The sequence below is a fragment of the Myotis yumanensis genome, unplaced genomic scaffold (assembly GCF_028538775.1).
Source record: "Myotis yumanensis isolate MYYU_CA2020_CCGP unplaced genomic scaffold, mMyoYum1.0.hap1 SCAF_15, whole genome shotgun sequence".
NCBI classification, from domain to species: domain Eukaryota; kingdom Metazoa; phylum Chordata; class Mammalia; order Chiroptera; family Vespertilionidae; genus Myotis; species Myotis yumanensis.
In genome coordinates this window covers 10,334,673-10,349,162 of record NW_027223766.1, presented here as the reverse complement: position 1 = coordinate 10,349,162, position 14,490 = coordinate 10,334,673, and the positions used below count along the sequence as shown (strand labels likewise).

The 14,490-nt window shown below is 39.0% G+C and overlaps 1 protein-coding gene across 5 annotated transcripts in view; it reads right to left on the bottom strand.

Annotated features, from left to right (window-relative positions):
* TATDN1 (TatD DNase domain containing 1) overlaps window positions 1–14,490 on the bottom strand; it is a 26,949-nt gene extending 12,459 nt beyond the window's left edge. For 2 of the 5 annotated variants that reach the window (XR_011468200.1, XM_070391919.1), the window contains exons 1-6: window positions 14,436–14,490; window positions 7,369–7,434; window positions 5,518–5,567; window positions 4,580–4,643; window positions 2,568–2,711; window positions 2,433–2,475 (exon numbers count right to left, since the gene is read on the bottom strand). Coding sequence is in view for 4 of the 5 variants with exons in the window: in XM_070391919.1 (XP_070248020.1) it covers window positions 2,433–2,475; window positions 2,568–2,711; window positions 4,580–4,643; window positions 5,518–5,567; window positions 7,369–7,434; window positions 14,436–14,457 (389 nt within the window). In the remaining variant the exon portion in view is untranslated. Of the gene's footprint in view, window positions 1–2,432; window positions 2,476–2,567; window positions 2,712–4,502; window positions 4,644–5,517; window positions 5,568–7,351; window positions 7,435–9,611; window positions 9,763–14,435 lie in introns of those variants that run through there. The other 3 variants (XM_070391921.1, XM_070391920.1, XM_070391922.1) reach the window with 3 other exon arrangements.

Sequence of the window (14,490 nt, the reverse complement as noted above, 5' to 3'; positions counted from 1 at the left end):
GCAGGCAATATTCTCCACTTTGTGTTCTCCCCTCTAAACTGAAAACATTTTCAGCAGAATTAATTCTATGTACTAAGCCACATGACCAAGCTGGAGTCTTACAGAATCTAATGCTCAGTTTGGAAATTAGCCTTCCTATTACAGAGCAGGCAAAAACAATTTTCCAACCTATGTTAATTATTTATGTCCTCTTTTAAAATATTCATGAATAAAATGTAACTTTCCATACAAATTCATTCAATGACCAGGATCACATCAGATTTTATTCTAATTTATTAAAAAACGCTTAGAGAATCACATGAGTTTTCAACACAGTAGGTTCCATTTTATTAAGGAAAAAAAAACAAATAGCTCTTAAATTATCTTCACTCATCATAGAATGTGTCATATAAAAATAAAGTTTTGCTTCCAAAAATGTGTTTCCATGTGGTTGTTGTGTTGTCTAGTGGTGCTATTGGGGCCAGAAGCACCAAAGACCTGAGAAGTTTAACCACTGAAGGGTCATTTTTCATAAAATTTCCTTAGGCGTCTGGAGGAAAATCTCCCGCTAGGCATTTTAGTGCTATAGTTACTTTAAATTAATGTGGACTAAAAGCCACAAAAAGTTGAGTTATTTCAGCACAAAAAAGTTATGTAGCCAAGTTGTGGGCTCCTCGGACATACATAAGCAGTCCCATAAAATAGCTGCTCAAGTAAGAAAACAGAATTTGTCTGATTACACTTAGCATACGCTCCACTCGGAAGTCCTGCTCATCCATCTCTGTCAGCTTCTGAACATTAGAATTGCTACTTCTTTCCTTCAAAGAGCACCTGTAATTCACAGTTCTAAAGTCTTATTATTCTCACACCACAGTCTTTGCCTCGTGAGGCTTATCTTGGCTGAAAAGACACCAAAGTGGAGGAATTATGATCTGTGGGCTTAACTTAAGAAACCACTACAGACAACTGTTTTTTCTACTTAAATATGAATCTGTGAACTTAATATTAAGTGAGCTGACCTACATGATATTTAAGAGAGATAAAGGGATTTAGTGATCCTGTGGGTAATCACATGAGCATCCTTGAAAAACAGCAAATATTATGTCACTAATTAAATAGTTCTGATACAGTTATAAAGATTAGAGAACTGAAAGACTTCGGAGAACATTAATGTAATTCATCCTATGTCACTTGGTTATGAGCCTTCACGCTCCAGGAATTCTGGAGCTTGAAGTCTCAATCTGATTCTTGCTATAGGCATTTTCAACTGGGCTGGACATATGGGGCTGTTTGTGGTAGGGCAGTGAAGGGAGGGGGAGATATAATTTGACATATATAATTTGAAAAATCCCTTCAAGCCACTGGCTTAATCAAGATCATATGACAAAATGGTTAATTAAATATTCTGAGAGAAAAAAAATATTATGCTAGAGCTAGACGGTATCTTAAAGAATTTGATCCAGACTCCTTGCTCATGTATAAGCAACTAAGCAGAGGATTGTTTATTCTTAAATGGCCGTAAGGACAGATATTAGACTTTATTCACATTTTTGACTATTGGGTTCTTAGCAGTTTCTGGCACATATAAGTCTCTAAATATTTGCTGAATGGTGGAATAATTAAATTAACCTCCTTTAGAAGCTCATTCTAATATTTTATCATCTAGACCAGTGGTCGGCAAACTGAGGCTCTTTGGCCCCTTGAGTGTGGCCATGAAGTTTCAATTGCACTGTACGTGCGTGCCCACACGTGGTATTTTGAAGAAGAGCCACACTCAAGGGGCCGCAGTTTGCCAACCACTGATCTAGACAATTAAAACATTGTTTTTGAAATTCAACAAAATGCACATCTTCAATTAAGCCTATGACCAAAATTTTCTTTTCAGCCTCTAACACTACCCACCAGTATGACAGGAGCTCCAACTAAAAGCTATAGGCAATAGGGTATAGGAAGTCCCCAAAGCTTGTAAGCTTTGTTGTTTTCTAAGAAGACACCACTCTCAACATAGCTCTTAAGGATTCCTCTGCTCCAAAGTGACACTATCCAAAGCCCAGCAAGACTAAAATAAGTTTTCTGGCTTTGGTCCGATCACTTTTTCATATCCTTTCTCTTAAATCATATCCCCCACAAATGAATACGATTCATTTCATTGGAATGGTTCATGTATGAATGCATTAAGTCAAAAGCAACACAAAGCTTCTACTATATAAAACTCCACTTATTTCTACCATTAAAATCAGATTATATGGCTAATCAATCAGGGATCTATCTAACCTTTGGTCCCTTAGGAATTGCATGCAAGTATGCATGGCATTTGTTGCACTTAACTGTTCATATACAATGGAAAAAAAGAAAGCCTGATGCTTAAAGATACATATTCAGGATGATAAAAGCTATTTTTTTTTTAAATTAAGATTTTTACAATCATTTCTAAAGTCAACAAATTTCCTTACTTGAGCTGAGTATCTTTGGGACAAAACTGTAGACGGTCAAAATCTTCAAGACAAAAAAGAATAATTACTCATGACTTGTACAGAACAAATCAATTATATTTTCAAGGTCACTCACAGAGCTGGGTTGGCACTTACCGAGTCCACATTCCCCTATTGCTACAACTTTCCCCTTGTTGTTTTCAGCAAGATTTAGCAACTCCATTAAGTAAATATCGGGGTTATTCTTTTCAAATTCATCACATCTTGTAGGATGACATCCAACTGTACTGAAAAACATATCTAAGCACAAAATAATGTCCTAGGATTATTTTTTAAACTATTTTCCATATTTATATTTAATATGCATAAATGAGACTATAGATTAATTTCAACTGGTTAATTTTTAATAGTAAAAAACTATTCAAACTATCAGAATTCCATTAGTTTAATCATATAAAACTTTTCGGAATACTTTAAACAAGGTAGGGCATGAAGATGAAAATTGCCTTAACATATTGATAAAAATAATTAATGCAACTCTTCCCAAAGCTTAGCCCTAGCCAGTTTGGCTCAGTGCATAGAGCATCGGCCTGCAGACCAAAGGGTCCTGGGTTCAATTCTGGTCAAGGGCATATACTCTGGTTGCAGGCTCCTCCTCAGCCCAGGCCCTGGTCAAGGCTCATGAGGAGGCAACCAACCAATCGATGTATTTTTCTCACATCGACGTTTGTGTCTTTCCCTCTCTCTTCCACTCTCCCTAAAAAAATCAATGGAAAAATATCCTCAGGTGAGGATTAACAACAACAAAAAAAAACAAAGCTTGGTATATACTGAGCCTTGTAGAACAGAAAAATGAAACAATTGTAGAATTAAATGTCAATAACTAAATTTATCTTTTATAGTCACTGTTCATGTGTTGTGTTATTTCATGTATTTAATAGTTAAAATGTATATTCCTTCCCATTAATAAGGGTAACTTAAAGAGGTGGAAGGGGGAATTTGTTTTTCTAAATAAGAATAAAGCTCACTTATCTGGAGGCCATACTTTTTGATAGTTTTAATTGCATAGAACACAAATATGAAGCCAAAAGGGTTTTTGAGTGGCTTAAGGTGCAGCTGAACCCATGGGAAAGATGTGGAGCCTTCCTGTGACTCTGAGCAGATGTTTACATAAAAAGGGAGGCAGAGCTTTGAAAGCAGTGAGGAAACAGGTACACGGAGAGGAGTGGAAAAGGGCTGACATCGGAGATCTGAGGATTTTTTAAACGTATCTGTTTGGGGATAAAAAGTATGGAAGACAATATTCTCATCACCTAAAAGCTCTGGAAAGAAGACTACTCTTATGACCTTAATCACTATGAAAAAGTAGCAGTGGATCCTGAAGCGATTTCCATAAACAATAGCTTTTAGGCAGGGGCTTGTCAAGGGGGGGGGGGGGGGGGGGGGGGGGGCGAGGGGGGGGGGGGGAAGGACACTTATGTAATACCCTTTGTAATACTTTTAGCGAAAAAAAAAAAAAACAAACAAAAAAAACCAATAGCTTTTAATAAGCCAGTTATTTTGAAAAATAACGTAGAATGCCTAATTTTTCAGTGTCCAATAGATAAAGCAAACCACACCCCCCAAAAAAGTTGATAAGTAAATGAATGCTGGATAAAGGAGGTATTTTATATAATTAAGATTTCTTTAGGAACCAATTCCAAAATTTCATAGATTTTAAGTAATTGCAGAATGTATGAACATAAAGTACAGGATGGATTATGTAGTACAGTATTACTTGCACAGTGGTCTACATAATAAATATTTAATAAATGATTTTTCACAGCTTAGGTTAAAAAAGAGCAAATAGCAAGCAATTCACCTTAAACACATTACAACATATACACAAAAATTCTACATCAGGAATATTTGAGGTTAAATTATATACCTGGTGACCTTAATTCTCATTAACTGAAATATTAATCCTTATTAAGTACAATCCTTATTAAGCTCTATGCCAATGGGCACTTTGAACTCTTCATCATAATCATGTCCCATTGAAATCAGTCTATTTTCCTGTTGTTTCTACAGTCATGATCCATTGTATTGTACCTGAAGCAGTTCTCAGAAAGATTTCTTCAAAATAACTTAATTCATATTTGCTTTTGGTAAAAGTAATATGAGGATACCATTTGTTTGTGCCAAATGGAGTGCATCTTTACTGTCTTGTAGATTTCCACCTGTAATCATAAACTGAAATAGAAATAAAATAAGCCCACTTTAACAAGGTATCAGCAATTGTTCCACAAACATGCCTTCCCATTACTGCTTTTTTCCAGAATGCTTTTATCTCTGTCACACACCTCCCATTCCTTTAAAATTCAACTGAAGGATCATCTCCTATATGTGGAGTGGTCCCTGTCTACTCCTCTCCACGCACAGACACACAATACACAGAATTCATCACTCCCACCTACTGAAATGCATTCACATGTCTGTCTTTCCTATTAGACCATGAGTTCCTTGAAGGCAGAGATCAATCAGGTTGTGAAACACTGCAAAAGACTGAATAACTAAAGATCTCTGGGAAGCTAATCAATGTAGAGGCAGTAGCCACCAAGTGTGCTGATACCGCACCACTACAGAACTCTCTAAAATAGCAGGCATTTTCCTAATCAAATTATTACTGAAAAATGAAACTGTCCTCTCAGTTACTTGAAATGGTATACCTACATACTATAAAAACTAGGCTTGGTGACAGATACATGTCTTTTTTATGATTGCTTACCTCAATAAATACTAAAGTATGCCATAAAATGAATGTATTTAAGGTTGCCTCTTCAGACGCCTGGTATTTCAGACGGACTTTGAAAAAAATTTCAAAGCGATTTTGCTATTTCTGATCACATGGAAGAACTAACTATCCATGAAGCTTGTGTCATTTAAACTGCTGTGAACAGAATATGTAGACATACTTTATTTCATTAACTTGATAATATTACATATTAACAGTATATACTCAAAAAAGGCAAGTGTAATACTGGCTTTTTCCCTTCTATTCAGCAGAATTTTAACCAAAATTTAGTTTTAAAAAAAAATCTCAATAGTAATAAAAACTAGATGTTACCTTTTTAACACCAATTTGGACAGCTCTCTGTATTACATCCTGTAAGTCATCTGTAAAAGATGAACCCCAAAGTAAGAGGGCCTGGTAAATAAAACTCCATTTATCTATAAGTCACATTTACTAAATCAAAATCAAATCAATACTATTTAACAAGTACTTAACGTATAAGAATAGAGTGTGATAATCTTAGAAAAAGAAACCCGTATAAGGCAACAAACTAGATGAAGTTATTCATTTATTTGTATTTTTATTCTGTTGGCCAAAAGAGTATAAAGTGACAAAATTCAGAGGTTCAAACTAGAGATGAATTCACTGACTATAATTTGAACCATTTGCTTTGAATTTCAAACTTGTTGGTAGATCTTTAAAAATAGAAATCATTAAGATTATTTTTACTATGGCTTTTTAGAGTACACCTGCAATGCCCCCCAAAATATAGCATCTATTTTAAAATTTTAGTTAATGCCGTATTTCTATAATTACTATCCCCATTGAGGAAGGTTAATTTTTTATTTTCTCTGACAGTTGTTTTTTGCTTTTTTCCTAAAATTGATTGTTAAGTAACAAACTTTTGGGGGAGATCAATAGTAATTACTAAGCTCCAAGAGGCCTGAAGCAAAATTAAACAATTATGTCATAAAAACCTATTTTTTAATTTCATATTTAAGCATCAAAGTAAATGTGATTGGAATTCAATTACTATTACTTCTAGAATAGCTACAAAATATAACTTAGACAAAGAATTATCAACTTAGTGAACGTATATAAGTAGAGCAGTTTTACTAATTATTATAAACTAGACTAATACTGATATTGATCACTATAACACTTATTTCATACACACACATATACATATATATACACCCAGTCACAAAGCATGAACTCTGAGTGCTAGGAGGCGAAAAAAAAAGCAGAATGTAATTGATTCAGTTTTCTAACTATACTATGTAAATAACATCTAAACTTCTAAATGCAGTAGGTAAAATAAGTTTTGAGGTAAGGTTAAGGAAAACTAACATTTACCTTTCTCTGTTCAAGTGACATCTAGCATTTCCTATATTTAAAGCTTTCACTTAGTATCAAGTGAGATTAACTTCTGACTGAACATGTGAAATGTGCAATTCCATACCATCCAGACCCACAAAACCAAAGTTTCCTATTTGTACTTACATAATGACAAATATAGTAATTTTCTGAGGCAATATGCACAGTTTATTGGAGAAATTAAAGAACTTGTCACCATCATTTCCTGCTTAGTCACGTAGCTGACATAAGCCTTTTAAAAATGAATTTGATGTGATAAATCAAGTTTGGTTTTGGCTAAGCTTTCCATCAACCTTTGAGGTACTACTCTTCCCACCTGTACTGCAGATGTGTAGGATCTAGCAGGACTGGGCTGGAAAGGGGGAGAGGCAAGACACAGGACTGCAGTGCACCGCCCCCTAAACCACATTCCCACTTAGTCACCCCACTGAAATGTTTTAGGAAAACCAGACATACTAATGTTCAACTGGACATTATTTTTAAATTATGTGCCCTTACTGTTCGATTGCCTGAAAGACTAAACATCAACTACTGTTCGGCTTTTCTGCATATGGTTATGTATAGTTCTATATTCGAAATTATAAACTTCTACAGATAAGGGCTTGGTTAACTGTTACAACAGGTGCATTATAAGTGTTCACTATCACAGTTTATCAATGTAGCTTATAAGTGTTTCACTTTGTTTACAGTTTATCCAAGATGCATAGTAATATTTCAGTTGTAAGAGTGGATTATGCTTTTCTAGGTCTCCTTGAGGCAGACTATTTATCTTCATAGAGAAACTGTTTACCTCAATAAAACATTTACCTTGATGCTTCTGAACCCCCCTATAAATTCCTCTGAATACAGGATCTGTCAAGTTGATACCAATATCTGCGGAAAGCAAAAGAAAAATAAATGATTAATCATGAAGAGCCTCTATGTGAAACCTTTTCTTTAAATAAAAGCTCATACTTTTCATCCTCACATTCATTCACTTCAACAAAATCTGAGTGCCTGCATCTTGCCAGTCACTGTGTCACTGTGCTAGACACCTGGGCTACAAAGATGAGAGAGAGAATGCCTGCTGTGAAGAAACTGGGAATTGGGAAGGCAGACCCACCGACAGACAATAAGAAACGTTCCAAGCAGACACTGGTACTGTGGCACACAGACGAGGAACCCTGACCTAGCCTGGGAGCTGGCCCAGAGGCTTCCAGAAGAAGCGGTCCCTGAACTGAATCTTAAAGGCTGAGTTAGAGTTACCCAGTACAAGAGGGGAAACTGCAGACAAGAGGGAAGGAGCAGAGCATCGGGGTGTGAAATAGCACAACGATTAGGGAGAACGACAGGCCATTCTAGCTGCTGGAAAAAAGTGTAGGGAAGGAGTGACCAGAAAAGGCCAGACTCAGCTGTTACAGACACTTGTCTTTAAAGTGTCAGATGCAGCAAGAAGCACTGATGGCTTTTAAGCAAAGGAGTAAGGTTTGCATTGTGGACATGTCATTCTGGAGTCTTGGTGGAGGGAAGGATTTGAAGGGAGCAAGGAGTCAGGATAGCTGCTTGAAACGGGTAAGAGCTCCCATTTACCATGAAGAGGACCTGGATTAGGGTAATGCAAGCAAAGATGCAGAGAGAAGAATAAATTGTTTATTTCCTTTACTCATCAAATATTTATGAAGGCCAACTCTGTGCCAAATAGTATGGTAAGGGGTTAGGGAACACAGAAATGAATAAGACCCAAGACTCGGTCCCGCCCTCCAGAAATTTATATGGGAACTACAAATATAACTGTGATATAATAAACTACACTGTAGCAACAGAAGGCAAGAAATGTTTATATTCATTGCTGTATCCCTAGAACAGTGATGGCGAACATATGACACGCGTGTCAGAGGTGACACACGAACTCATTTTTTTGGTTGATTTTTCTTTGTTAAATGGCATTTAAATATATAAAATAAATATCAAAAATATAAGTCTTTGTTTTACTATGGTTGCAAATATCAAAAAATTTCTATATGTGACACGGCACCAGAGTTAAGTTAGGGTTTTTCAAAATGCTGACACGCCGAGCTCAAAAGGTTCGCCATCACTGCCCTAGAACCCAGCACAATGGTTGTGTGAAAATAATATAAATGGAGCCACTTCAAAATGGAGTCAGAGCAGCCACCCAGATGAACTGCCTTGCACACCTTACTCCTCAAACTTTGGGATGTTTCAACTGGACAAAATAACTTTTGGGCTGGGCCAAACAATGGTATATTCCAATTAAGTGATTACAAAGTTAACAGGAAAGCAGAAATCCTGATAGTTCTTTAGAATTAGTACCACCATGTGTAGCTAAATAACAACTTACTTGCGCCTATAGAAATTCCCTCCTTGGCTCATTAACACCAACAGAAATTCCTTTCTTCTGTCCCCTTACCTTTCTCACAATTATCCCTTGCCTTCACCCCATAACTGTAAACTATTTAGGTTTCTGCCTGAATCAGTGTTTCCCAGAAGTGCAATTCTTTTTTAACTCAAGTAAGTGCTTGTTGCCTCTCATCTTGGCTTTTCATTTAAACACACATTGTTAGCATGGGAGCACAAAAAGGAGGCAATAACAGCTCTGGCAGTATGATGAGAAAAGCTTCACAAAAGAGGTCATCTTGAAGCTAAAACTAATGGAAAGGGCATTCTGCACACACATGTGTAGGTACAAGCCTGGAAGAAATTCACTGAGCCTGTAGAGCAGTGTCCTCAATGGAGAGCGATTCTGCAGAACCTCTCTTCTCCTAACTCTCCCCCAGCCCATAGCATTTAGCAACGTCTATATTCATTTCTAGTTGTCACATCCGGGAAAGTGCTACTAGCATCTAGGCTTCAGGCCAGGGATGCTGCTAAATATCCTACAAGGCAGACAGGCTAGCCTCTCACAACAAATAATTATCCGACCCAAACTATCAAGTGCTGTTCCTGATAAATCCTGCTGCAGAGGACAAGAGAGCAAGGGGAAGAATGAGACATGAAGTCATGTTGTGATGGGCATGGCCAATAACAATGACATCCTTAGTTAAAATACATACCCTTTAGCTTTTAGCACTAGGACAATCTCCAAGTTTGTGGAGAGACAGCTGCCCATCAATAGACCCCTACATTATTGTTGCCGAGCTCCAGCTTCTCTTCAGTATATTCTCACTCTGCTTCTGCCAAGCTGACCCTCAGTGTGCTCTGCTGCTGCAACATTAAGACAGACCTTGCAAGATGAAAGGAGTCTGGAGAGAGTATTCCACAAGAGAAAAGCACAATGCAGACAACTTCAAAGATATGCAAAAGCATGTCAGTGGAGGGTGGGAGATGAATTCACAACAGGTACTATTACAGTAAAGGGCTGTTAACACACAAATATCAAATACTATAAAATACAAATTCATTGAGAATGCCCAGATCACAGAAATCAGCACCTATTTTCTTTTCATAAGGACAGGAAATAAGATAGGGAAGGGGCAGAGTGGGAAAGGAAACCCTGGCAAGAGAGGAGGGGCCTTTCTGCCTAGAATGACCCGTCACAGGAGTCAGTCTAGTCATCCACCAGGTGATCATTAGGAGCACTGAGCCCATCTGCATCTCTAGCCCATTTTCCCTTTGTGCAGCAAAGAAATTAGAATTTATCCAAAGCAATCTTTTCCTAGAAACAAAGTGAAAAACAAATGAAACCCAAGCAAATTTAGCAAGTACACTTTCTGATACTAATTTCAAAAGATTAGCTGGGAGGCTCAATTATGAAACCTTTCCAATTTCCAAGTCCTTGTCTCAACCCTAATAGGAATGGATGCTAAATCCTTTTTCAATGCTTACACTGAGGCCAATTACAGGTGATCCCACTTCCCCCTACAACCCACCTCTTCCCAATATGAGTCAGTCTTTCAGGCCCTAAGTCTCAGCATACTTCAAAGATCTACATTCAGCTTTGGACCCAAGTGAGCATTGGGCTGTAGGGATATACTGCACAGCCACCAGTTTCTTCCCTTTTCTGCAAGAATCTCTTGTGAGCCCTAGCTGGTTTGGCTCAGTGGATAGAGGGTCAGCCTTCGGACTGAAGGGTCCCAGGTTCGATTCCAGTCAAGGGCACCTGCCCGGGTTTCAGGCTTGGTCCCCAGTTGGGGGCATGCAGGAGGCAGCCGATAGTCTCTCTCATCATTGATGTTTCTATCTCTCCCTCTCCCTTCCTCTCTGAAATCAATAAAAAAAATATATTTAAAAAATCTCTTGACTTATAGCCCCAAGCTTTTTTCTTTCTGACATGGTTCGTCTGAGGTGTTGTATTCCTCAGCCTGTAATTAGAGCTGCTTTCTATACTTTGATGAATAGGCTCCATTACCTTAGTTAAGTTTGATGAATGCGTTCAAAACATGCCACCCCAAAATATGCAGCTTTGGCATATTGGGTTTTTTGAGCTGAAGGCACTTGAGAAATAGCAGATGTGGGAAAGTTTCTCTCATCTCCCCCTTTCCAGCTAAAAGGTCATAAAATTTCCCATAAAAAAGGTGCCCTTCCTATACCAGGCAGAGGACATTCTTACCACCAGAGACTGAAAGTCAAAGTCATAATATATCTATACAAACAAACCCAAAATAACCCTTATCTTCTATTAGCTTCCCTTATATTTCCTGGTCACTGTTCCACAATTTCAGTCCCTCTGTCTCACCACATCCTCACTTAAGCTTTTGGGCCTAACAGCTTCTTTGAGTCTTCATTTTCCATTTGAAGACTCCCATACACACGAAAAAATAAAATGTGTATGTTTTCTCCTATGAATCTGTCTTACGTCTGTTTAATTCTTAGGGCCAGCCACTGAACCTAAGAGGGCAGAAGGAAGTCTTTCCTCCCCTACAGAGGCAAATACCTTCTTTTTCTGGACTCTGACTCACTTCTGTTTCCTGTAAGAAGTTCTCCCTGATATTGGATGGCCTCTGTGACTCCCACTCCCCACCCACTACTCACCTTACTCAGCAGCAAACAAACACCTGCAGGTGATTAAGATAATTAACAAGTCGCCCTGGCCAGGTAGCTCAGTTGTTAGAGCATCCTCCCAATTCACCAAGGTTGCGGGTTTGATCCCATGTCAGGGCACATACAAGAATCAACCAATGAAAGCATAAATAAGTGGAGCAACAAATCCATACCTTCTCTAACTCTCTCTCCCCCTTCCTCTTTGTATCTAAAATCAATCAATAACTAAAGCCCTGGCCGGTGTGGCTCAGTTGGTTGCCAGTTCGATTCCCAGTCAGCGGACGTGCTCAGGTTGCGGGCATGCAGGAAACAGCTGAACAATGTTTGGCTCTCACAGTGATGTTCCTCTCTCCCCCTCTCCTTTTCTCTCTAAAAATAAATTATTTATTTATTTATTAAACATATTTTTATTGATTTCAGAGAGGAAGGGAGAAGAAGAGAAAATCACTGGCTGGCTGCCTCCCACACACCCCTACTGGGGATCGAGCCCACAACCTGGGCATGTGTTCTGACTGGGAATTGAATTAGAGGTCGACACACAAACACTGAGCCACACCGGCAGGGCAATAAAAATGATTTAAAACAATAAAATCAATAAATAAAAATAATTAACAAGTCAATATAAAGGAAACCACAGAATGTTCAAAATTATCCTCTAAAAGTATTCAATCTCCAAGCAAGTCCCAAGAAATAAAATACAAGCAGGAACTGCAGTTCGGACAGAATGGGCTGTGGAGTCGGAATTCTGGCATCAGTACTAATTAGCGAACGGCTGTGGGTAAATCAGCAGGCCTCTGGGCCTGTTTCCGCACTTGTAAGGGAGGCATAGAATTCCTCCTTTCGAGGATGAACTGAGGCTCAAACTGGAAAATGACCCTGAAAGCATTTTACAAACTGAAAGAGTTATAAAATGTAACTGTTATTATTATTATTACTGAGTGCAGTGCAGATTCTGTAACACGCCAACCACAGATGGAATTTTGGTCAACATTACCTATTCAGGCATACCTCATTTTATTGCGCGTCACAGATGTTGTGTGTTTTACAAATGGAAGGCAAGACCCTCCACCAGAAAGTGATTGACTCGCTTTACTGTGGTGGTCTGGAACCCAACCCACAATACCCGCTAGGTCGACGCCTGCACTGTCATCCACCCTAAGTGATTAACCTCCCAATCCAGGACTGCATCATTAAGCAGCCAGATGTAAGTCAATCTGTTTATACTCAGATTCATGGAGGGGAAAAAAAAACCGTCAAAATGCTATTTAACTTGGTCAGAATCTTTTAAATTGAAAAGTTCCTATCAGAAGTATGTCTGGTATCGATAAACTAAAAAAAAAAGTAAAGAAATACTGTATGGCCCTAACTGATTTGGCTCAGTGGATAGAGCTTCGGCCTGTGAACTGAAAGGTCCCAGGTTCGATTCCGGTCAAGGGCATGTACCTTGGTTGCGGGCACATCCCCAGTGGGGGGTGTGCAGGAGGCAGCTGATCGATGTTTCTAACTCTCTCCCTTTCGCTCTGTAAAAAAATCAATAAAATATATTTTTAAAAAAAGAAATACTGTATGAAAATCAATTTCTATCCAGCTCCAGCCAAAGACAATAAACATCTTGAAAAACTAAGTGAGAGATAGAACTGAGACAGAATGACCAGAATTTAATAAAGGCAAAGTGAAAAAGGACTACTTGTGATTTGGGGAGGGAGGGCAATTGAGGGACTCATGTTTAGTAGCATGTCCCCTTACACGGATCAGTCATGTTTCTTTTCCATTTCTTTCTTTCTTTAGCTAGCTTTAAAAGCAGTACCAGCTTTACTGTTAAAAATTACTCCCAGCATTAATGAGTTTTATTACTCAACACAAAGAGTGGAAAAAAAAAAGTTTGCAACCCAAAGAAAACCACATTTCCTCACTGTGTAGGCTCAGTGAATCATGTCTTATCACTGTCACCTACAATCTAGGGATAGAGAGGGACAGCAAATGGGGCATTTTAAAATTGTTTTAGACTCGCTTTGCCTTTAGATAGAACTTCACGCTCACAGAAAATACAGAACAGTAGAGAACAAGCCAGACACCACCACATACCAGAGACCAGTGGTTCTCAATCTTCCTAATGCTGCGACCCTTTAATACAGTTCCTCATGTTGTGGTGACCCCCAACCATCAAATTATTTTCGTTGCTACTTTATAACTGTAATTTTGCTACTGTTATGAATCGTAATGTAAATATCTGATATGCAGGATGTATTTTCATTGTTACCAATTGAACATAATTAAAGCATAGTGATTAATCACAAAAACAATATGTAATTATATATGTTTTCAGATGGTCTTAGGCGACCCCTGTGAAAGGGTCGTTCGACCCCCCAAAGGGGTCGCGACCCGCAGGTTGAGAACCGCTGAAATAGACAAATCCACAAGGCAACCAGCCAAGAAGTTCCTCTATACACAGGAAAACTAAGCTCCGCAAGACACTGAAGTCCCAATCCTCGCTCCCGCCGGGCCCTGCAGGGTCTCCTAAGTGCCGGGCAGTAAATATTCTTACCCCTCGGGTTCCTGCAGCCACGGAGCGGGGAAGTGGCGGGAGGTGCACGTGTGAAGGGGGAGACTATAGTGACTCGCCTCTTTGGTTTTTGAGTAGTTGTGCTTCCTTTTTTCTTTTTATTGATTACACACACGTTATAAGGAGCACAAATCCTAACGCCGCCACGCGAGAACTTTCACAAACAAGCACACCTTGAAGGCAGCACCTACGCCGAGAAGCGGGCAGGACCGGCGCCCAGCGGCCTCGGGCGACCTGGCACCTTCAGAAAAGCCAGAGCTCATGCTGGGCCTGTGGCCGCGGCGAGCGGCGCCCGGGGGCAAAGAGCCCAAGGCCCGGAAAACCAGTTTCTTACCCACGAACTTGTAGCGACTCATGACCACGGCGCCGGGATCTCCTAGGTGGAAGCG